Source organism: Spea bombifrons, chromosome 4 (genome assembly GCF_027358695.1).
Source record: "Spea bombifrons isolate aSpeBom1 chromosome 4, aSpeBom1.2.pri, whole genome shotgun sequence".
In the NCBI taxonomy this organism is placed as follows: Eukaryota; Metazoa; Chordata; class Amphibia; order Anura; family Pelobatidae; genus Spea; species Spea bombifrons.
In genome coordinates, this window is record NC_071090.1 from 98,563,117 (window position 1) to 98,587,259 (window position 24,143).

General features: G+C 43.5%; 2 protein-coding genes across 2 annotated transcripts; one reads left to right on the forward strand and one right to left on the reverse strand.

Moving 5' to 3' along the window:
* The first annotated feature begins 1,694 nt into the window (after positions 1–1,694).
* On the forward strand, positions 1,695–6,503 carry MAT2A (methionine adenosyltransferase 2A). Its single transcript, XM_053464478.1, has 9 exons — positions 1,695–1,935; positions 3,322–3,399; positions 3,487–3,609; positions 3,695–3,807; positions 3,891–4,034; positions 4,125–4,343; positions 4,461–4,643; positions 4,726–4,859; positions 5,208–6,503. The coding sequence occupies exons 1-9, from the start codon at positions 1,722–1,724 to the stop codon at positions 5,308–5,310; spliced, it is 1,311 nt and encodes a 436-aa protein (XP_053320453.1). The 5' UTR covers positions 1,695–1,721; the 3' UTR covers positions 5,311–6,503.
* A 424-nt stretch (positions 6,504–6,927) lies between these two features.
* Positions 6,928–22,386, reverse strand: GGCX (gamma-glutamyl carboxylase). The gene is made up of 15 exons (XM_053464474.1): positions 22,302–22,386; positions 21,305–21,520; positions 19,591–19,749; positions 19,155–19,320; positions 18,715–18,793; positions 18,475–18,581; positions 17,678–17,841; positions 17,271–17,530; positions 16,984–17,115; positions 15,973–16,124; positions 15,560–15,729; positions 14,634–14,764; positions 9,182–9,329; positions 8,639–8,834; positions 6,928–7,266 (listed from the first exon to the last, which is right to left on the reverse strand). Exons 1-15 carry the CDS (start codon positions 22,321–22,323, stop codon positions 7,101–7,103), a joined length of 2,268 nt encoding a protein of 755 aa, XP_053320449.1. The 5' UTR covers positions 22,324–22,386; the 3' UTR covers positions 6,928–7,100.
* Between the last annotated feature and the right edge of the window lie 1,757 nt (positions 22,387–24,143).

The window sequence follows — 24,143 nt, forward strand, 5'->3', positions numbered from 1 at the left end:
GCGACGGGAGGAGGGAGCACTCGTATAACTTTCCACAACCCTATGGCCTACTGACTTAAACCTCCCACAAACCCGGTGAACAAAAAAGAACCCGCTCCGAGAGCTGCAGAAAAACCAACCTTGCCGTGCGTAGAATAACTCGACGGAGTGATGAAAACGAACACAAAGAGCTTCGCTGAGCTTTCCTGCTAGAAAAGGATTAACCCTTTTTCTAAACTAACCACAGGAAAAAGGCTTGCGGGCCCAAATGCGGCTGTAGAACAAAGACGCAGGCATGTCTACTATCTCAGGGTTGGTGGGTGGGGGGCGTGTGGGGTGAATACTGCGGCCCTTTACCTGCGGGTCCAACTATTCATTTCAAAGGGTGAATATATATCTTAATTTATTTCCGAACTGCCTCCTTTAACCATAAATGATCTGAATACCCCTCCACCAGATTCAACTATTCATAACACTCTTTCCACTTATAAGCATGCAGTGGGTGCAATATCTCTGTTACTTCCCATTTTTTTATCCTATGCAAATATGAATTCTTTCGAGTTATACAACGCTCCTATATAGGTTGGTTTATAAGTAAACTAATAAAATCAATATAGCATAATGCTGACACAGGCAGTTGCAGCTGCAGGGTGCCTCTGTTCTGCCAAAGGGAATCAGGTGGTATCACGGGAGAAATCAGGACACGGTATAAAAATAAATAAATGTCTGCCACAATCCAATGGAGAAAAGCGCCCGAAACCGAATTACCCATTCAGCCCAAAGTGCCCGAGACCGAATTACCCATTCAGCCCAAAGTGCCCGAGACCGAATTACCCATTCAGCCCAAAGTGCCCGAGACTGAATTACCCATTCAGCCCAAAGTGCCCGGATACACAAATTGCCTATTCACCAGTTACTTTGTTATTATAACAAGAAACTGGTAACTACCAGAAAATAAATAAATAAAAAGGAATAAAAAAAAAAAACATTTTATCAAAAATAAGTGTATACATTTTCATGCCCATATTGACCATGTTGCTAATATTTGGTTGCTGGGTAACTATGTACTTTACATGAATTCACTCATGCAGCATTTTAATCATTGTAATATATAAGAGCGTCTCTTTGGTTGTTTAGGGCGCTTGTTCTCCGCGGTCAGTTGCCATTATTGAGTCCGGGTCGCTACCGGTAAAGTCATAAAACGATTTATTAACTTTGCTTTATTGATATAAGCTCTAGAACCTTCTACTCCCAAAATCAAGCACGCGCCTTTAAATATTTAAGAGAATAGCGACAGCCTGTGAAAGTTACCCGTTTCGAGGTATGTTTGATAATATAATTACGCTTTTTTACCGTCTGTATAACCCGTCAGCAACCTGTACCGATTCCCGTTAACCAATAGACCCACTGCCGTGCTCTGGCTAGACTAAGTGAGCCCCGCCCACTAGCGTTCACTCTAGCCGGCTGAGACCGTACCATCTTTTTCATGAGACAATCTAAGATTTTGAAAAGCTAATTGTGGTGATTTCCCTCCGTATCATTTATGTGCAACTGAAGTTTTATATTAAAAACATATAAAGCGTAAAATTACAGTATTTCGTATTTTGTCCAATTTTCTGAACCCCTTACTATCCGTAAAGTAGTATAATCCATAGAGCCCGGCCCATCTCCTCACAGGTGACGTCACACCCGGAGGGGGCTGTGGAATGGCCGGGGAGTATCGCGCGGGACTGGTGACGTCAATGCGGGAATACTATAAAGTCACACCACCTGGCGTCAATCCTGCATTCTTACCGGCGAGGACCAAGCAGTGGGAGCTCAGTTCGCATTGGTATTTTAACAAAAGCAACTTAAGCGGCAAAATGAACGGCCAGATGCTTAACGGTTTCCACGACTCTCTTATCGACGAGGGCAGCTTTCTTTTTACGTCGGAGTCTGTCGGGGAGGGACATCCTGGTGAGTTATTAGTGCTCTCTAGTGGCGTTTTATGCGGTAGTTTAGAAGCCTTGAATAGAAATGGCGCAGTTACGATGTAAGCGCCAAATGCTGTAATAAAGAGGAATATATAGAAAAAAAACCCGAAGACGTAGTGTGTGACGGAGCGCGTGCTCGCTTCCGCCTGCCTCGTGCTGCCGGTTGCGCGCTCCGCTGCATTGCAGCTGGGAACACGTGGTCCGGTGCGGCTGAAGCGTGACCGCGGGTAACCCGCGCAGATAGCCTCCCGCCAGCTAATGGCTGCCTGGGGAGGAGCTATGAGCTCCATGTGGAGACCGACATTACTGGAGATAAACGGCCACCTGACTGTCCGTGAGACACATGTTACTGCTTTCACCATAATCGCTTTAAGCTTGAGCCGTGCCCCCACGTTATGGTGTTGGCGCAGTAAGTAGACGTGTCTTCGGGCTTCCCATTTGGCGAGTGGCAGCGGCTACCGAATAGATCCTGGCCGCGTGTCCCAGCCTGTTCTTTATGGCCTGAATTGAAGTATGTTTCTCTTCCAGCAGCACCGGCACGGCTCTTTAGGAGTTAACCTGCAGCATATCCCGGTTCCAGCAGGGATGCTTCTATAGGACACGTGATCTGACCTGTAGTACTGATATTGAGGCTAACTGCATATGGCTAATGGAAGCAGACAGTTTTGTCACACGTTAGGTTAGATAGTTTATCCTTTAACAGGAAAAAGATTACAGTGGGTGACGGATTCCACACGGCCCCAAAGTGCCCTCTAGCTAGGGAGGCTGGGAAGCCATGTGACTATGGGCGTGAAAGGAATGACAAATGACAGAGCTGTGTGTCTATGACGGATCAAGTTTCAGGTTAGGTAATGTGATGCACGTTGCCTTCAACCGAGATTCTATATGGCCTTCTGGAAGCGCCTGTAGAAGCGGCACCTCTGAGCTCTGCCACCCCCACACAAAGCATGTGGTCCAAGCAAATTAAACTAATGGATGCTACGTGGTGTGCGAAGAATCAATATTTCATACAAATTGGAGTTGGTTTGCAATTTCCCTGGAAATAATGAAAGGAGTTTTTGGCCCTATTGACTTCATTCTGCACAAGTTTGGCAGGGTCAGCGTATGGTGTCAGCTGTTACTTAGCGCTGTAACCAGATCCTGCGCTCTAAAGCTTGCTGGGGGGTGTTGGTCTCCTTTTATGGAAGTCTGTCTCTAGGCTGATGTGCTAGAACGCTCATTGATCTACTGAAGCAGGCTTGGGACATCTACAGAATCTGTCTTGGTCACAGTAATGAAACTGGATTTCTTCTTGAACATCTAAAGATTGGCTGTATTCAGCAAGAGACCTGACATTTTATTTATTAACCTTAATGCCTTTCTCAAACAGATAAAATTTGTGACCAAATTAGTGATGCTGTTCTGGATGCCCACCTGAAACAAGACCCAGATGCCAAAGTTGCTTGTGGTAAGGCTATTCTGTATGTCTGAAAGAACTAGTTTCTCAGTAGCCTGTATTTGCTTGTGGAGGTAACCGTTTCCTTTCTTCATACAGAAACGGTTGCAAAAACTGGCATGATCCTCCTTGCTGGTGAGATCACCTCCAGAGCGTCCGTGGATTACCAAAAAATTGTGCGGGACACAATCAAGCACATCGGCTACGACGATTCCTCTAAAGGTAAATTAACTGATTTTCAGACTTAACTGTGTGGTGTTCAATACATTGCTACAGTCAGTATAAAACTCTTATTTTCTTCTATTAGGATTTGACTACAAAACTTGCAATGTGTTGGTGGCTCTGGAGCAGCAATCCCCAGACATTGCACAGGGAGTCCATCTGGACAGAAATGAGGAGGATGTGGGAGCTGGAGATCAGGTTGGCATCTTATGATTTCCTTTGTACTAACAAGGTAAAATAGGTGTGACCTGACACTTATCTATGTATATCTATCTCTACAGGGCTTAATGTTTGGTTATGCTACTGATGAGACTGAAGAATGTATGCCTCTCACGATTGTCCTAGCACATAAACTGAATGCTAAGATGGCAGAACTACGTCGCAATGGAACCCTGCCCTGGCTTAGACCAGACTCAAAGACCCAGGTTAGAGTTGTTTGGAAGTTAAGCATCGCATGCAAGGAAACAGGTGTGTGTGAATTCCGCAGTCTAATGTGGCATCTTCCCCCCCCTTAGGTGACTGTTCAGTACATGCAGGACCGTGGAGCTGTCATCCCAATCAGAGTGCACACCATTGTAGTCTCTGTGCAACATGATGAAGGAATCTGCCTGGATGAGATGCGTGATGCCTTAAAGGAGAAAGTGGTAAAGGCTGTGGTTCCTGCCAAATACCTGGACGATGATACAATTTATCATCTGCAGCCAAGTGGGCGCTTTGTAATTGGTGGTCCACAGGTAAGGTTTATATTTATACAACTTTAATGACATCCCACAGACGGACCCGTGTTCACCTTAAATCAATCCCAGCTGAAATGAAGCCATAGTGCTTACTGAATTTTTATTTATTTTTAGGGTGATGCTGGATTAACAGGACGCAAGATCATTGTCGACACCTACGGTGGATGGGGAGCCCATGGAGGTGGTGCCTTCTCTGGCAAGGACTACACAAAAGTGGATCGCTCTGCTGCTTATGCTGCACGCTGGGTGGCAAAATCTCTGGTAAAGTCTGGCCTTTGCCGCAGAGTCCTGGTCCAGGTGAGTGTCATTTATTTTAATGAGTTACTCCTTCCTATCTTCCGGAGCTGCCTTTTTTACGTTGCCTCTTGTCATCTTGCAGGTGTCATATGCAATTGGTGTTGCACATCCCTTGTCTATCTCAATCTTCCACTATGGGACCTCTCAAAAGAGTGAGAGGGAGCTGTTGGCGATCGTGAACAAGAACTTTGATCTTCGTCCTGGTGTTATTGTCAGGTAAAGCTGGTAACAGTTTTTGTGTATTGGGGGGGTGTGCCGAAGCTGACAGTTATCACTGAGCTGGATGTCACTCCATAGCTAGTCTGAGTCAGGAAGGGCTTTTCTCAGTTGGCATGTCCTGCTGTGATGACTATATAGGCCCTGTTGTGAAGATTGACAAGGGGTTTCAGGCCACTGGTGGATCCTGGATAGCCACTCTTGTGGTGAGTATGATGGGTCCTGTATGTGCACAGACTGCACAGGGTAAGTGGCCGGGGCAGCTTCATTCAGTAGAAAAGTGGTTTTGTGTTAATCTATGAAAATTGTTTCTGTCTATGTATTAATTAGCGGAATTGTATATTCCAGGGATCTGGATCTGAAGAAACCAATTTATCAGAGGACTGCAGCCTATGGTCACTTTGGTAGGGACAGCTTCCCTTGGGAAGTGCCCAAAAAGCTGGAGTATTGATTTGTTAGGCTTTTCCCCACTAGACCTACTGGCGTTATATACAGAGAAACCTGTAGGCTCTTATGGAAGGAAAAGGCCCCATCCTATCTTCCCTGTCACTCCTGGCTCACTGTAATAGTAACTAGTGCCATGTCTTGCTTGTAAGGAGAGGGAACCATATATGACAGATTCTATTCCCCTGCATTCCCTCATGTTCATGCTATCTAGCAGTACTTCTAGCAGATGGGCTTGTATGTAGCGTAGCTTTAAGTGTTTGAAACATTTGACCAAGTACCCTAATCTGCCTCTTGTCCTGGATCAGTTTCAGTTTAGATGTTTAACTGGTCTTGCTCCATTAGCTGTAGTACAAAGGGCTTGTGCCCTCTATATTCCATGACATAATACTTGTATCTGCAATATTCTAAAGTATTGGCTCCCATTGCATAGACAGTGAGGGAATCGAAAAACCAAAATTTATTTTTAGACCCAAGGAATACAAAACCTTCTACCTGAATGTCTATGATGGACCTGGTTAGTGCAGACAAGTCTCTTGGTGCCTGTAGACTCATGGAATTTTTTTTATTTTTTTCCTTATTTAAGATTTTTATTTTTTCCTCCACTGCCACACTGCACAAACCCCCACCCTGCCAGTTTTTAATTGTAAGACGCGTGCCTGTACTCTGTCTGTATTTCCCCTTCTGCGGCTGGCTGGTGTGGCTACAGAGAAACCAGCCCAGTGCAGAGTCCAGACAGAATAGGCACGTGAGGCAGGGAGGGGTACAAAAGGATCTTACTTGAAGAAACATTGCTGTGTAACTTTATTTATTGTGTTGCCTGGCCCAGGCGTAAGTACAGAGTAGCCTCTGCTCCAGGCAACATTTTTTAAAAAATCCTTTTACAGTGGTCTCTTTTTTGTGTTCTTGTACTCCATGTCTGGTATCCTCTGGCAGGTACTGGTGTGGTACAGAAAAACCAGTCCTGAATCTTGCAGAGGTTCTGGATCATGTGTTCTTGGTCTTGGGAAGAGATCTCTCTGCTGGAATTGGCACACTTTACCAGTGTGGTACAGAGAAACTGGTTGTTTACAAGCTGTCCTTCAGAGAGATCGCTAACTAGGACCTTGCCACATAAAAATGCCCTATTTTAAATCCATATTTCTGGTTAAAGATCACAGCGGAAGACTTACCCATCAATAAAGTATTGAGTTCTCCCTCTATTATGGTCTGACTTGTGTTTCTTTAATTAAGCTGATGGTCTCCTGAACTAGAGCTTGCTCTATGGGTGGGGTTTATCCTAGTGAGACTATAAAGCATCTAGATGGGAGTAGTCAATCAGGGTGGTGGGAGGGGCTTAAGGCTATAATTGTATGTATTAAACAATGTTGCAGATTAAAAAGATGGAGCCTGAAATACTGAGTTTATATCAGACCCCAACCACTCAACTTCCATGTGGTTTGTTACAATACAGCTGCTAAAACCTGCAACAGTTACATTGAAACTATCATACAGAGGTCTGTCCATATTGTGAAACATTGACATAAAACAGATGGCAGTCAATGCTATCTAGAACCTATAGCAGCAATGGTTTGAATATAAACATGTACAGATAAGATTATTGCCACATTGGTGCAATATTTAATGTGGGGTCCTTCAGACAGCAGCTTTAGGTAACATTTTGTTGGCATATACAAAAGACAGCTCCCGGGCATGTCACAAAGCAGCAAATGTACAAGGGCAGATAGCAGTGAAGGTCATTGTCATGTAGAAAATTCTGCATATTAAAGAGGAAAAATCTTCTCTCCCTTATACACATCACAAATCTGAATGTTCATGCTCCTTCTGAATAAACTCTTGTTTCTTGTCCTCTTTGTTTGGCTCTTCATATTTCATGTTGGCAAAAGCTACTTCCTCTGCAAGCTGTTCCAGCGACGGACGGCCTAACGCAATGTTCCGTAGGGAGATGGCAGTCATGAGAAAACTGAAAAGGGAGAGAATTTTATGCGGGAATTAAATCATGCATATACAATGTCGCTATAAAGGTTGGAGTAGTGTGCAAGCCTGAAAATGTGATTAACCATTCCTCTGCAGAGACTTACTACTCAGCTTCCCTCCTAGCTGGAAACCCAAGTGGTGGTCTTGCAGAAAGTTAGGGAACTGTCCTGACAAATCCAATAATTTTCTGAAGTATATTGGTTTACGTGGAAAGCTGTACAATGTCACCTGAACGTACGTTATTTCGGAACCGCATAGAGCTTCAGTCTAGGATACAGACTACCAGCTTGGTATATGTGTTAATGTTACTCACAGGGGTAGGAGACTGATTTCAAAAATATCATGGATGGGTTTCTTGGTTTTATATAGGGCCATCAAATTCCATCATTGTTCTGTTTCTACTTTTGCAGCTTCTTTCATATTACATTATGCTAGAGGAGCTTCATACAACAGCATATTTTGACCTCAACAGATTCAATCTCTGCTTTAACTGTAACACCCTTTTCTAAGCCTCGTTATATGTATAGCTCACATGCTATTATACTGTAGGATCAATAAAAATATACTTTTTATACTGCCCCTCATTAAAATCGCAGCAATCAGCCAGCTAGTAGGACATGCGCTGTACTATCCCGTGCAGCAAAATCGCTTTCGGAAGTAGAATATTTGAGTATGTTCTAAGAGCTTACATCAAAGATAGGTTACTCAGCGTTCGGCCTGTTGTGGATTTAAATGTATATCATGTTCTATACTGTGAGTCTACAGTTACAGAGGCATAACTTTCCTGCAGCACATCATGATCATTCAAGAAACAATGGCAATTACAGCTCAGAGTCCCCATAATATGTTTCCAGCCAAGAATGTCTATTATTCATGGGTAGGATATCACCCTCGAACAGCTGGCAGCGTAAACTTTAAATAGACTTCACCTGGGTTTTTTTTGTTTTTTCTTAGTTACACTCATCGGGGCATGCAGGATGAAGCCCCGCAGCGCTCATGCATCCCATTTATCAGCATTTCCACAGTAAAGTTGTCCATTAGCTACCCTCTGACATTACGGGTTTCAACTAGAGTTAAGCAGTTAAGAATCTTGTTTAAAAAAAAAAAAAAAAAAAAAACATCCGATGGTTCCTTAATTGAAAAAACTCAAAGCTTCTTATGCCTCTTCATTTTTAATTACAATTTTATTATGTAAAAATGAATAGAGCACACACTTGATGCACATGGGCCATTTCTAACAGGATATTACAGACAATGATCCTTTCCATCTTTGGCCAGAACAAACACTGTGTTATTCCTTTTCCTACTGCACTAGAAAACTAAATTCATAACCACCCCAAACTTCCTTTCGGACTCACCTACGACGCATCACGTAGATCTTCTTTTTGAAGAACCGCTCAAACCTCTGCAGTATCGTTGCATTACGTCTCTGTTGCGCCTCTTCTACGCGCCTCTGCCTCCGCAGGTAGGTGACCACGAGGGGATCAGCGACATTGTCATCTTCCACTATCCCAGACAACAGGGGCTGCAGCTCAGGAGGCAGAGGAGAGGTCTCTGGAACGAGGGGGGACATAGGAAAGTTAGCCCTGGGTGTACGTCTAACAAGCAGGCATTCTGCCCTACAGCAAACCGGAATCTTTCACTGGTATCTTCTCTAACATGGACAGTCTTGTGTCTTCTCCCGACATGACTCTAAGCCCTTGAATGACCTTCCTGTATTAATGTCTTTGCCAAAAGTATATATACACCTCAGACTGGAAGAATAAACCCACAAAGGTCTCCTCTCCTAATGTAACTAATGGCTTCCAGCTCAACCACAGATCCCATGATTTCCCAAAATGTAGAGTTGACCGGCCCATTAACATGCCTAATCAGTTGCATCCCCCATTAAAAATACGCACCAGTTCCGTTCTCCACCTTCTCCTTTAGTTCCTGTAGCCGTGTGAGGTTCTGTTCCAATGTCACGGCTGTGGTATTCACATACATGTACATGTAACATGAGGGACCCGGGGACACCGTGAAAACTTTGTGGTACTCGCCAGCCGGCAGCTGCGAAAGAACAAAAAAGATGTAAAAACAGAAATGGCATGGTACTTAAATGGTGCCTGATAAACGGTAGTTGTTACAGAGCAGCAAAACCCATCCTAATTAACACAGCAGTCCCCCCATTGGGATATTTGCTATTGACTGACTATCGAGTTCAGTATTAACATTTCACTGCCTACTAGGTCCTGGTAAACACCTTACAAAAAAGGTTTTAAGTATACTTTCCTTATACACATTATACGACACGTATTTACGCAACAAGCATTCGGATTCGTTAACCAAAATGTACCAATTTTGTTCATTTATACGAATGTCCAAAAATGAAGAAAGACCCCCCAAAAAAAACAAATTGAAATCAAAGAGCTCAGAAATTTTGTTAGACCGCTGTTGACCGCTTCCATGTTCTTGTCTCCTTTGTGGCAGCTCCGCTTCTCCTCTTGACTCTTCCTGTTCTTGTGTCTTCTTTCCTCGTTCGCTTCTCCCCGTGTTTTCTTTCTTCGTCCACTTCTCTGTGAACCTGGCCTCCTGGTATTAGAGGAAGGACACCAAGTGGCCAGAATAATGCAGATAGATTTGTGGAGAAACAGGGGTACAGAAACACTGATCTTTCTTTGCGAATCTGTCTGCATTATTTTGGCCTCCGGTGGCACTTCTGCAAAAAAAGGGCGGGGCCTCCGGGCACACCCTTTCCTTCGATTGGAAGAACGGGGAGAGGGTGTGCCAGCGGGCTCCGTCCCTTTGTGGAAGTTCGTTTGGTGCACTTCTGCAAAGGAGTGGAGCCACAGAACAGCCTCACCCCAGTTCATCCAATCGGGGGAGACGGAGTGCCAGAAGGCTCCGCCCTTTTGCAGAATTTCACCAGGAGGCCAGGTTGATGGAGAAGGGGACAAAGAAAAAATAGACCTGGTGGAGAAGCGGGCGAACAAGACAGAAGAACAAGAAGAGTCTAGAAAAGAAGCAGAGCGGCAGGAAAGGAGACGGGGACACTGAAGCGGAAAGCCCTCGGAATCTCGTTCCAACCGAAAGGGCAAATGGAAATTTTTTTTTTTTTAGTCTAATATTTACTTATATTGCAATTATGTTATGTAGTAAATATATCAGTTGGTTGTAGTTTATGGATTGTCTGAGCAGGGGTTAAAGAACAAAATATTCATTGTCAGTTTAAGATGTTTTGGTCCCACACACTTTATTATATAATGAAGGCGGGTGGTATGGATGTAAAGTAACATAGCACTGCTTTCCCAGGACGGCGATGGATAAATGGGTTTCATGCCTTAGAGAAGGTGCAAATAAATGGCCGGAGTAGATGAATTCTCTGGCGAATGTTTGGATTATTATCTGCCCTCTGGTGGCAGGTCTTCATGTCATCATCTCAGTAAGGAGGACTTTGCACCTGTTGTAAAACTATAGCCAGCGCTGACCTTACTAACCAGTGTTTAATATTAGCTGCCGTACTCAAGGCTCCTGGAAAAGCAAACATAAGTACATGGCGACATAACATTATATAACGCAGTGCGGTACGAGAGATATTGGGAAGCCACAAGACTTGATTCGGCCCGCTGATGCAGATTTCCATTGTGAAGATGGTCCTACTTAGAAGTAATGTAAAAAAGTTTTACTTAACTGGGAGGGTGGTAGATAAGTGGCAGAGACTCCCAGCCGACTTGGTGCATGCAGTGAGTTTAGACATGCACGGGATAGGCATGAAAGTATGCTGGGGGATGTGATGTGACCGAAGTCTTTCCATCGAGGAACAACGGGCAGACTAGATGGCCGAATGCTTCTTATTTGCTGTCAATTAATTGAACAATGGCTTTTCGCCTGACCTCAGACAGCTAATGCAACAATTTGCACAAGGTTCACATTCCTGACCCTCAAATCCCACAACTTTCCTCATTCTTTATAATCTCCACAAGAAAGAGAGATGGAGACTCCTACCTAAAATACAGTTATTATCTGTGAAGCCTCCATTAAATATATCAGTACTTACTTACAACACAATGCAAGTAGCATTTGTCTTCTGAAATGTACAAAAGTATGGGTTACGGCAATGTTCTTGTTATTTTGCGTGCTGTTTGGATTGATAAAATGTACCCCTTGACCAAGCTTTTGTGAACTAGAAGCCCCTTTGTTTCCCTAAAACCCACCCTATTTCAGACACCCATACGTTCTGCCGCATTACATCGTTAGAGCCCCTTGGTCCATCTCTAATGTCCTCCCCGCAGGACTAACAGATGACCCTGATGTATGTCCCGGTAACATAACGACTTGTATAGGGGTCCCAGCAGTCTGTCTGCTTATACGGTCGCATGCAGGACCTCTTGGCTAAGGCTGGCATGCTACAAAGTCATAGTTTGATATCAAAGCTAGAAAACGTTGTAATCTTTAGTCCTACAAGCATATGCATTTCCCCATGTATCGCATATATCATGTAATCAGGCCTTGTATGTTTTGTAAAATAAGCCATTAGCCAAAATAAGCAGTGGCTCCAAGGACAAATGCACCGTCTGCTACACGGCGACTATGGCCTTCTGACCCAAGAGAAGAAATATACATAATATGGATCAAGAAGAAGAAATGAGGACACTGAAGATATCTAGACCTTGAGGAACGTCAGCCCAGGACCCATCCCCCATTAGTCAGAACACGGAAACCCCATCATCTCCCGTGTCCTGCGCTCAGGTACATGGCGTTATGATAACAGTCTTATTCTTTAAAGTCTTATACTGAGTCTTTTTTCCTCCTAGGTGTTCTTACGATAAGAGTCGTATCACAGTTTCTGTCCCGATACAGTTCATGGAAGACACTGGATCTGGCCTTTTGGACTGACTGGCAAGGATGAACGGGAGGCAACAGGTTCCGTGTATTTCAAAGACCCCCCTTAGCATTTATAACTGCAAATCCATGATTTGTTTCTAATACTCTCATTGAATGGGACACGACGCTTGCTATTCTATTGTTTGCTGAGGATACGGAGGTAAACACCAGGTCTTCTGTGACGCGCAAAGATATTAGTAAGGAACCAGAATATGGTTTTCTAAGGAAACACAATGGAATTCAAGTTTAAGAATAAGTGGGATTTAGTTCCATTTGAGCCTCAAATATATATCATACAGGAGCCTCGAGTTATTTATGCCAACAATAATTCTTGGTAGTGCCCACAGCGTTTTCAGTGGCCCGATGCGGGTCTGTCCCTTTCACTCCCCAGCGGGCACCGCAATTTTAGGTCTATGCCACAATGAGTAATGGGAGAAGGATTTCCAAGGGCTGGGCAAAGACTTGGGATAGTTCGTAGTTCTTGAATTAATTTTAAGTTACGGTTAAATAAAGAAGAAATGCCCTTATATGAAACTACTAAATCCCTTTAGCCCTCGTCTGGTTGGTCTCCCTACAGGCTGGGATTTCTTTCACTTATCACATAGTCATCTGTCTTCGGTCAACCAACTAGTGTGGACAGGATTTACTGTATTAATCTGATCCAGGAACTTTGTTTAAATATAACCTTTTTCTGGTTGCTTGCTATTATTTCATCGGATATTTCTCTCGGGCCAGTGCTTCACGGTATGAAGCACCATCTAGAACCTGTTCCACTAGCGCTAAGAGTAAATTATTTTCAAGAATAAATAACAGATTACATTTAATCTGAAATTCCATTAAAAGCAGCGACAAAGAATATATAACTTTGTATATAGTTTTATTAAAAAAAAGGAATTTGGGGGGGTGTCAGGATTGAGTGGAGGAGGGCAAGGGGTAGGGAGAAAGAAACAAGGATGGCTAGGGCAGTAATGGGGCCAGATGGTGATTGAATTGGGTGGGGGAGATGATGGAGACATAGCAGGGACTGAAAAGAGATAAGGAGAAAAAGAATGAGTAGAGGTGAAAGAATGATCCGGATGAAAAGAACAGGCAAAAGGTTGGAGTAGTGAGACTCACACGGCTGGGGATAGGGTTGGGAAAATTGTTAGTTTGTAGAGATAGACTGAGGGCAGGGTGATGTCCATTCTCCAAGTTGTGAGGGCCCCTGGTCCCCAGCAGTATGTGATGAGGTCCCTTGCACAGATTATTTGTAGTGCCTTTGGCTGCCTTCTAGTGTCATTGCCCTTCACAGGCGACCAATGGATCTGTGCTAGCAGACACCCAGATTCATACCTCCTTATACTAACCACAAGGCGGCCATGTCCGGTGGTGTAACTACAGGGTTAACAGAGGAAGAAGTTGCGACCAGGCGGACAGCCTAAAGATTGCAAGCGGGATCCCCCCCTTACCCCTCTTACTATTAGGTATATCTATTTCTCAGCCAGCAGCGATCTCGCTCCTTATGCTCCCTGTACGGTCCACCTGTGCTGAGAAATATCAGGTTATGACATCATAACTCACTAACCATTACCCGCAGACCCCATTTACCTGACCGGTAAATGTGGGCGGTAGGAAATAATCAGTGATAGACGGGCTCAATTTAGGTTGCGATGCTTGCACAAAGGGCCAATTGTTTCATGCAGGCAGCCATTTTTAGGCAGGCAGGCACAAAAGCCCAGTTAATGTTGATATTTACAATGGACATTATACAGAAACCCAACAGATTCCCAACACAAAGGCAACAACACGAGCCCAGGGCATTTATACCGACGTACCCGGGAAAAACTCTGCGTTCCATTAATTGGCGTTTATCAAACCTCCCCCTGTGCGGAAACTTTACTCTTGTAAAGGGCTGGGGAGATAAATGCTGCGTGTAACAGTCTAATTCCAAGAAGTAACAGAATTGTACATACTTTTAGATTTATACAAAGTAACAAACTATTTATATCCAATTCTGACAAGAGATTCCCTCTGTTTACTCGCTTATCTGAGAACATTGCTCCAAACAACACAAAGCCTGTGTCTAATCTCTACGACGGCTCGTGACGGGGCAAAGATCAAAGCGGGGGAACGGACCATTGTATGCAAAACATCAGCATCTATTTGTTTCCTTTCTACCTGCGGGAGATATTTTCTCTTTTAAAGCTAATCTGTGTGCGTGGTGGCTCAAACATGACATTTATCCCAAATGTTTGTTCTGGTTCATTTGCATCAACATTTTTACACACAAAAATCTTTAGCATCGATACAAATGAGAACATTCGTACTCGCTCAACTATACGGATAACATAAAAATCACACACATTACTGGAAATAATATTTTCCATAGGATTTCCACTTTAAGGCTGCTTGGCTGTCCTTCCGGTTTCCAGCCTTTACCGATATCAGTATTTTGCACTGTTTATTACTCATTACCGCACATACAGATACTACCGATTCTAGACGTTTTACCTGCATGCGCTCTCCTTCTTTCAGCGTATAGTTTTTGGCTTCCTTCACAATCTCCACATTCACCTCTCCCTGCAGGATCTGTATGCTGGTGTTCCCCAAATCTTCACTAACGAAATTCTCCAGGTACAGGCCTGTCGGAGACATACAATGGGGGGGGTGAAAAGGAAAACGGCAATCAAGACGGGGTGACGAGAGAACATGAAAAATGTTTTTGGATAATAAGCATTTTACTAATATATGGCTTTTTGCGTTGTGTTCTCATTATTGGGCCACATTGGTGATCATAGAGAGAAATAAAATCCTCTGATAACTGAGAGACTGTAAGGAATGCTTGAATACTGAATTATATGAATGGCTCTGCCCAGCAGATAATGTTATATGTCACGAGCATGCATTAACCATACACGGATACATGGGATGTGGGTCATGAAAAAGGTATGTAGATTATGTGATGTTAGTATTTGTCCTGATTGCAGCGTAACATACATAACCACACTAGGTGTGCGCTTTGTGTCTATACAATCCAGAGACGTCTCATTAATGGTGTCCAGAGAGGGCTTTAGATGGCGCGAGAGCCTCAATTAGTTAAAAACAGTGCAGTCCCACTGATGGTAAAAACATAGCTGTAAAATGAGATAGTGCTCTCCCGAATTGGGGTACTTCGACATATTGGTGGGCTTAGCAATATATGGCCATATGATGTTACGCAATCCCCAAGATTTTTTCTTTTAAACAGTAATTACTGGGTGTGCGCATGTTGGTCATTTCCTCAGCACCCCTGAATGTGAATATGTATGTTTTTAGGGTGTGCTTCCCTGTATTTTATAAGCTTGGTGTGTTCTGTACAGTGGATGGCTTCTGTCACACTCCAGCCGCTATAATCATACATTACAGGATGGTAACCCAACCGCAGATGCCTTACTTACCCGGGAAATCGGCAATGAAAACCACGTCGGTCTGATTGTCCAGAGACATCTCCACCTCCTGGAACTTTGACCGCCAGGGGGAAAGGTCAACCAGGAGAGGTTTTACCCAAGGTGTTTTGTGGAATGGTGACCAATCGGCTTTCACAATGTCCACGGTGGGGTCAAAAAGTCTGTGAAAACATAAAAAAAGGGTGCATATGTGAATTTGCCTCAATATATAACTTACGGGATGGGATGTGATGAAGGTCTGTTTGCTTCTGCCCGTTCTTAAGTTAAAATTAACAATCATTCATCCTGGTTAATGTACTAGAACCACAAAGCACGGCTGACATTTTATAGGTGCTTCTAATAACTGGAAGTAACAACTATAATGAAGTTTGTACTCTGCCCCAGCGTCTGTGGGCTTCACTGACCTCTGCTGGAACCGGTCGTTGATGGAGACCCACACATCAAAGTAAATTTCTGGCCGAGAGATGTTATATGCACCGAGGAGACCCTCCAGACAAACAGCATACTGTTTCAACATGTCTGCGTGATCCTTCCAGCGCCGGGTCTGTGTGAACACCTACCATACCGGTGACAGAAAAGAACGTATCAAAACCAAAAGCCGACTCTCCTGGCGCAAAAGAAGATTACGTTAGAAGGTATATATGATTGTAACGGGAACCAGGGGCTCTAGCGGGACATTTGCTAGTTGCAAAAAATGGCTACAAGATTAGTAGCCGCTCCGGTTCTCAGAGTAAAGGTGCTGCTCCAGGGGGGAAAAAAGGCTCCCAAAGAACTAAATGTAGACTAGACGGCGAGTGATTCTTATTACACACAGAAATGGAAACGAGAGGTGAAATCATAAAGTATTACAATGTAGTCCCTGTATGTGAAATCCCTGTTCGGCATTTGTTATTTTCTCGGCTTAACTGTCTTAAACGAGTAACAAATGCAGCAGAGAAGCCAACTGGCATTTAGAAAGAGATACTGGAGGTGGTTCTTCTAACGCCGTCACGGGATAGAGAAGACGGCTTTCCTACTGGAAATCCTCCCCTACACACTAAGTGTGGGCCACAAGAGACGAGGGCAGACCGTGAACAGCTTTCCACCCTTAGCTTCTTGGCACAGTTATCATCCCAGACACATCATGGGCAGAGCTAGAGATGGGACAGATAATGTGACCGAGTCACAAAAACTAAATCCTATGATAATAACAGGGGATCTGAATTGAAGTTTGTATAACTTTGAATTCAGTTGGTTATCATGATGTCATTGCAACCCTACAGAATTGTTCAGCGGGAAGCCTGTTTTAACAGCAACTCTGGACCAACGAGAAACCGTTACCTACACGGTTATACCGTATGTTCCTAAGGTTGCTTCTGTATAGTACTGTATTTCACTAGGCAGGGTTTGTGTCCATTTTACACGAAGAAACTCACCCCAGGATTGAGGTACCCAATTTCTCCAGTGATGCCATCTTTGTAGGTAATCTTGACATGCTGGTGGGACCGTGAATGAACCATCATATCCCATGAATACCCATAGAGGCCGTTTGTCCAGTTATTGTATCCCTTAAGACAGAAAAAAAATTATATATAATTTATATAATGAACTACAATAACCCACTGCAAAAAAAGACAACATTTCTAAATAATTTGGGGTGGATTACGAAAGACCAGGGAGTGTAACGTAAAACGTGGCTTAAGAAGTAAAAGGGTGATTTTACCTGGGTGATAAAGTGCGAATAAGGCAAGAAGAGCTGTTCCATTATGTAGAGCACAGTGAAGGCAGCTCCGAGTTTTTGGCGCAGTTTGAGCTGAGATTTGCCCCTCCGCCCGGGGTATACACACTCGGTGCTCTCTTGTGGGGGCTGCACAGCAGGGAGGACATTCTGTACGCAGCGGGGGAATTTGGCCACAAGCCGACGGGGCCAGTCAGGATAGCAGAAGAGCGGGCTGGTGGCCAGCATGGTGTAGGAGAACATACCTGGGAAATGGAGAAAAGAACCTTTGGGATTTTTTCCTTCAGGAAATAGCATACACTAAGTGTTTTTATTTTCTAAGAATCATATTGTTGGGGGTATTAGCTCACTCTAAGTGGTGCGCTATTTTACCTCCTGAGTTGATCACTCACCAATACTAAAGAGCTGAGAGTTCATGCAGTGGAAATAAGAGACGAAAAACAACGCGATTGGGCGCGTGACGTCAAAAAACAGCAGGTATCCAGCAGTCAAGTCCAGAATAAGTCCTCCCCAGTGTACAACCACAAGGTTGATCATCTCGTCTGACAAGAACAACCTACGAGAGGAAAACAAAAGAGTGGCCCCAACGGACACGTAACATTGCCCTGTCAGTTTTCAAACTACGGAGAGGCTCCGAGTTCCAGCATGGCTGGAGGTACACGCGCTCCTATATCGCGGCCGCCACAGACTGTAGGTTATCATGATGTGGAGCCTCGGAAGATTGCAAAAGCAATATTTTAATTGTGAACGCAGCAAGAGACCAGGAACAGCCAAAAATGATTTTCCGAAGTAATGTTATTAGAGAACAATCAGCACCCCCTTGTGGTAGTTTGATATAAGGAGGGTTAGGTACAAAATACATGCTTTTTTTTTTTTTTTAGATCCACTAAAATATTTTCAAATGAAGAAACTGAAGGAGTTCTAAAATAAAACTGTTGATGTTTTATTTTATCTGCACTTAAGTACTCAGCAGCTGGCAGGGAAGAAGAATCTGTTACTCATGGACCGATTTGTATGCAAACGATGGCTTTCATTTCTATTTTGTCTGTGCTCTTTCAGCCATGTTTGTTTAGCCACTGTGAAAAGGAACGGCCCCTCTGGCAGCAGCACAGAAATTGTGTATTTCTACTACATACACAAACACAGAAGTGCGATACAAAACCTAGGAAATAATTGCACTTATACTTACTTAAAGGGATCAAACAGCCAATGACGTGAAAGTGTGCCCATTGAGTAGCCTTCTACCCAATCAGCATCCAGTTTCTTGATGCCGGCAATAAAATAAACAATGAAGATCTGAAAGATATTTGATAATAAAGGCCATGAACTCAGTAGAAGCAAATCATGTGTAATATATTCAGAGTAATCGGAATTGTACAGATAGTTGTGTTGAGTGACTATATTCTTACTTAACACAGTAAGCTGTTACCTGGGTCCTAAGAAGTGTGTAATTCCAGAGAGGAACATGCGCGTTCTTCTTGCGGGAGCTCAGTAAACCATCAATAGACCTGTAAGGGTAAAAAAAAAAAAAAAGACGAATGTAAAGGAGAGGCGGCTAGAGTGAAAGTTGTACGGGATACCGGTGGGCAAGCTGGTTTGAGTCAGACTCCTGGCTTGAGGAGTGCAAGCTGGCTTGAATGTGACTCTTCATGAATGGTTTTGGTCCTTGTAAAAAGGTCCGTATGATGCGGGCGAGTTTGGATCTACAAAGCCTGATACAGAGAGCTCCGCAAGTTCCATTACAGATGTAGCTTTGGGGATTTGCTGGGTCTACCCATGGCGGTTAACGGTTTCTTCTATAAGGCAGGGGCTCTTAGGAGTGCATAAGCAAATGGAAATTTTGGACACGTCTCAACCTCAACAACTTACCAGTAGCGGTTAGCGTTGATCAGGGTGAACTGGAAGCCGATCAGACCATAGAGATAAGAGTGATTGTTCCATGTGGTTTTATCCAAGAAAAAGACGTACCAGTATGGTACGAGGAAGAGGAGGCAGCTGAGGCGATAAAAACACCCTAGCATTATACCCAGGGCACCTAAAAGAGCGAATTAATGAAAGATGTAGTTAAGCCTACATGATTACTACCATTAAACCTCCATAAAGAAAATCCTAGGGACATCAAACCAAGGAGGGGGACAGAGAAAGATGGCGGACAACAAGCAAAGGGGATGGCGTTAAAATCCAATGGAGAGGAAAGACAAAGAAAGAGATCAAAGGAAAATAAGTCAGAAGGTCCTGATAAAGCAGGGTATGGATTTCAAGCTAAGAAACTCATAGCAGAAACACAATGTATTTTGCCCCCTACCCAGCAGCATGGCGACATAGGTCATGTACATCCAGTCCAGGGGCAGCGGCCGCAAGGAGTTAAAAAGTGGGAACCGGCAAACGTCTAACCCGTCGAGGTACTTGTGGTCCAGATAACTCAGGCCACGTTCTTGGGGGATGTCCAGGACCATCAGCAGGCCTGTGAGGAGATTAACAGGGCGATAAGTAACATCTTTTTATTCTAAATATCAGAAATATAAATTACAAATAAATAAACAAATAATAATAATAATAATAATAGGTATCCAAATTCTAATATGTATGATATAATATTCCTAAATACAAGAAAATATGTATGTATAATAATACTGGGTGTTTACATACTAATAGTGTGCTGCACGGTATATTAATGACAGAATACCCACATATTATTTGTAAATTGCACAATAATATCCAGCATCTGTTAAATAATAAACAGCATTCATGCCGCATGTTTACCCAACACGGCTCTTTATTACAAAGCGCGGGGCAGTTCTCTGCAGCGGTAACGAGAATAGCAGAAAAATTGCATTCTCTGCCCAACACAAAAAAGTCTGATTAACTATCTAAGGTCTCAAAAGATAAGTAGATAAAGTGACCTCTCTGGCTTCTGTGTGTTTAAATGTTAGATCTCCCCCCACACACACAAACACACAGACACCATGTAAATGAATCAAAGGTCAGGACAATGTTTAAATAGCGCTACCTTCTCCCCCTGTGTGCAGAAACCTCCCCCGCTGGACACACGGCTCACATTCTAGCAGACCGGCCACTCCAAAACTTATTCACTAAGCTGTAGGCAAATCATAGCGAGCTGAAGGAGTTCACAGAAATCCCTCTTCACTTTATGTGTTGGTTTGTCTTTGTTGATGTCTTTTTCCCATACCGCAGGGAGTGTCTTTGATATATACATTATATGAATGAAGAAAATAATAATAATTATAGCAATGCGTGGTTAACGCGGGGAGATTTCTGGAACGCAGTCTCACCGATATAACTATACATTACATCAAAACCGCACTGGAATGGTTAAAAAAAAATAGAACAGTTTAAAGCCAGCACTGGATAACCACAGGCATGTGGCCGCACGCTAAAAGACAGCGGGAGGCAATGCATTACGGGGAGGCCAACTCGGCCCCAACCTAGGAGGAATTCACCAAGGTAGACCATTCACTTCCCAACTCATGGAGTCCCCAAAGAGTCCCCGGGGTCTTCTTACTCAGTCTCTTATATAGTGTGATTCTGTGTCTAGTTCTGAGGTGAGACATAGTGAAATGAGATGTGGAATTACAGAGCAGTTTATGTTTGATCCCCGAGTATAGGGGGTCAGACCGAAATATCCTTAGCGAATCGTGAAGCAGCTAGTAGATAAATTAGATATTTATGACTGAGCCGGAAATAACGCCTCCCCAGCTTTTATCAGTTGGTAATTTCTGATGATTTGTTTGACGGTAGAAACACGGCAGTGGAACGCTGGACAATAAATTATAAAATATTAAAAATGCAGGGTATTTTTTTTTTTTTATTGCTGCAAAGTCTAGTTGAAGTCAATGATAATTCACAAGGTTGTCTTTTGAGAGACTCCAGCTGTAAAAAGTAGGAAGAGCTGACAAAACACACCAAACCCTGGCTGCTGACAGATACAAGTGAAGAAGAGCGTTTTTCTGCCCCCTGCTCCCCCCTAATAGTTTGGCGGCTGGGTCCGTACTGCTTACCGAACATGAAGCGGAACACCCCGAGCGCTGCGGGGTCCGTGGGACGGTTCAGCAGACTGACAAATCGTTGCCAGCTTGATAAATCTGACCATTCAAACCCAAAAACCCTGCTTGTGAAGCTGCCATGCTTCCTGGGGGTCTGAGCCTTCTTCTCCGTGGTCCGGGGGCCGCTCATCTTCTGTCTTCTTGACGGCAAAGGTTCTGCCCGAAGCGAGGCTGTGACACGAAAAACACAAACACACATTCAGATGGCAAGTAAGAAATGGTTAGCCCACCGGATCTGCCAATTATTCTGCCAACCGTAACACGTCAAACCTTACTCGTTCGTGTCTCGTGTTCAGGACACCCTCATACCAATTCCATGCATGCTTAACTTCCCTAGCGGCGTTAACCTATACCACTGCTGCTGGAAAGCTGTCCCACTTATCCACCACTCTCCAGTACAAAATACTTTGTTACTCGACACGTAAGCTTCTGACCCTCTGCTTTTAATCTATGACCTAGTGTCCTAGCCAAGTATCCACTGCTGATGTCATCGAGCCATATAATAATAATGGACTTTACACAATATCAACCCATTACTGCAAGTGTCTGTTCTATTTCCAACTGTTTGAATACAGAACACTTTGGACAATATAATCTGTATACACAACACGACACACCAAGCAACACAACGCTTTATACGATTCAGCGCCGACACAGAGCGCACGCTAAGGACACGCTTTACCAGTACAGTAAAAGCTAACACATCTTACATATCTACACATCTGTATCTAAAAGCAGGGCTGTGGCTCCTAGAGGATGGTACACAGTGGCTCTATTCGTACAGATTATATGCAATAAGCTCCCACTGCTAGACCCCACTACCCCTGTACTCTACTTAACTTTATCCTCAGCCAATAATAAGCTCTAACCTGCCGCTGACTATTAATATAAATGCATTATTTCTCGTTGAATTGGTGCATTCCCCGTAACTCTCTAGCCGGCGTCGCTTTACCTGCTGCTCTCTGCCGCTCCATCACCGCTAACACAGACAACTCTTTCAAAAAAGTGCCACTGAGGCACCACCGTGTCTCCCTACTCGCACATGCGCACACAGCGTCTACCGCTTCCTCGTGCGTTCCACGCCTCGCTGTCGTTACCAAGGCTAGCGCGATCCGATTGGCCAAGCTCCAGAAGCGTGTGGAAGTAGCAGCAAGGCACAGACAGGTACACAACAAAATATGCGATTGTGTAACTCTCAAGCTGTGTGTTTACTGCTATAAAGCACGCGTATTTAACATATTACTAGCCGGTATGTTTGAAAAAATAAATAAAATAATATTTAACTTTTTTACTTTATCTACTTTTATATATATATATATATATATATATATATATATACACACACATTAATAACTTAATTATTTTCAATTGTTTTTGTGTAAAAGTAAATCAAATTTGTTAATAAAAGTAAAAATAAACTGTGATCTATTGAGTGTCAAATTTACCAAATTCTGTCCCAATACCCTATGCCAGATCTGTTCCATCATTCCATAGAAGATTTTATATTTTCCAGGACTTTTTCTGGTATTCTTGGAGTTAATAATATTAATATTTGTGTTTTTTTAAGCAGATTAATAGAAAATGCTTTGTTAACATGGAACTTCGTTATTAGTGAAATATTAGGGTCTGTGTACATTCCAGGGGGCATCATATCCCGGCGCTCAGCTTCAATGCCCGACACGCTTCGCTAGGGAGCGGTGAAGCACAGATCTGTAGGAACAGGCCTTTTGTAGCTTTATTTTTGGCCAGCTAGAGGGCGATCCATGATCTCCCCAATGAGCCCCGCTCCTCCAGCAGGGGGCAGTCCAGTGTGCCTCTGGAGGGAGCACCTTGCCGACAGGTGCCCCGACGCTCTGACTCCCGCATGTATGCCGAGAGGGCAGGGGATGGGATCTTTGGATTTCCCCAGCCAGCGCCTTTGGCAGTGCCACAAAGGAGGTGCCCTCAGCGGTATCGCGCCCTGCAAAAGGCGGTAGAGGTTAATACATCGTTAATGAACCAGGTTATCAAAATTATAATAGATTACAGCTGTGTGACTTCAAACTTTGGCCTTCCACATATGGGGCCACCATTCGGTTGTAAATGTTAGAACAGCAGTGGCTGTTATATATGCCTATATATGTTATATATCACTCCATTCGGAGTGATCATATTTTGTCTACAGATGCTGATAATGCATTTAATGTATAGCTTTCTGTACACCTGACCTGCATTCCAAAATTCCAGCTCCGTGGCCAACTGTTCCTGAACCAGGTGTCCAAACTATATGACACCCCTGCAACTAGGATAGGAGTTAACGGTCTGTGGACCCTTAATCATACAGCCCGCACTTGCCCCTTATTGCCATTTTTATTTAGTGTAGCCCTTGACTCAATTATAAGAATCACAGCAACCTCCCTTGAGCTCAAGAACATTCATGTTGGCCGAAACACAACTCAGGATCGGAGCATTTGCCGATGATCGCTTATTATATATTTCTATTGGCTACTTGCTCCTTTTGATCAGTGGAGCCCAAATTACAGCCTTTAAAATAAAACTAAAACCAAATCTCCCAACTAAGACCTGGGCACATTCCCAAAAAACGTTTTATCCGCTGAATATTTCTCCAATAATTAAGACAATTACCAAGGAACTAAAAGCATTACATGTGAGACTATGGCTTTTGGTTGATGTTTTGTTACTTGTTCCTAATAAGCTGGGATTGTCCCCGCTCCTCCGATCAGTAGATCAATGTTATATATTGAACCTTGTTTTTATTTTGTCATAAGGAGAAATATTCATCATTTTGTTCATA

Excerpts from the sequence above, each read along its gene's own strand:
- GGCX (XM_053464474.1), bottom strand. The coding sequence starts at position 22,323 with ATGGAGCGGCAGAGAGCAGCAG. Across the intron at positions 21,521-22,301 it reads GGAGCGGCAGAGAGCAGCAG|CCTCGCTTCGGGCAGAACCT; the intron begins GTAAAGCGACGC and ends TTCGTGTCACAG. Across the intron at positions 18,794-19,154 it reads ATCAACGCTAACCGCTACTG|GTCTATTGATGGTTTACTGA; the intron begins GTAAGTTGTTGA and ends TTACCCTTACAG.
- MAT2A (XM_053464478.1), top strand. The coding sequence starts at position 1,722 with ATGCGGGAATACTATAAAGTCACACCACCTGGCGTCAATCCTGCATTC. Across the intron at positions 3,400-3,486 it reads AGATGCCAAAGTTGCTTGTG|AAACGGTTGCAAAAACTGGC; the intron begins GTAAGGCTATTC and ends TTCTTCATACAG. Across the intron at positions 4,860-5,207 it reads CGTCCTGGTGTTATTGTCAG|GGATCTGGATCTGAAGAAAC; the intron begins GTAAAGCTGGTA and ends TGTATATTCCAG.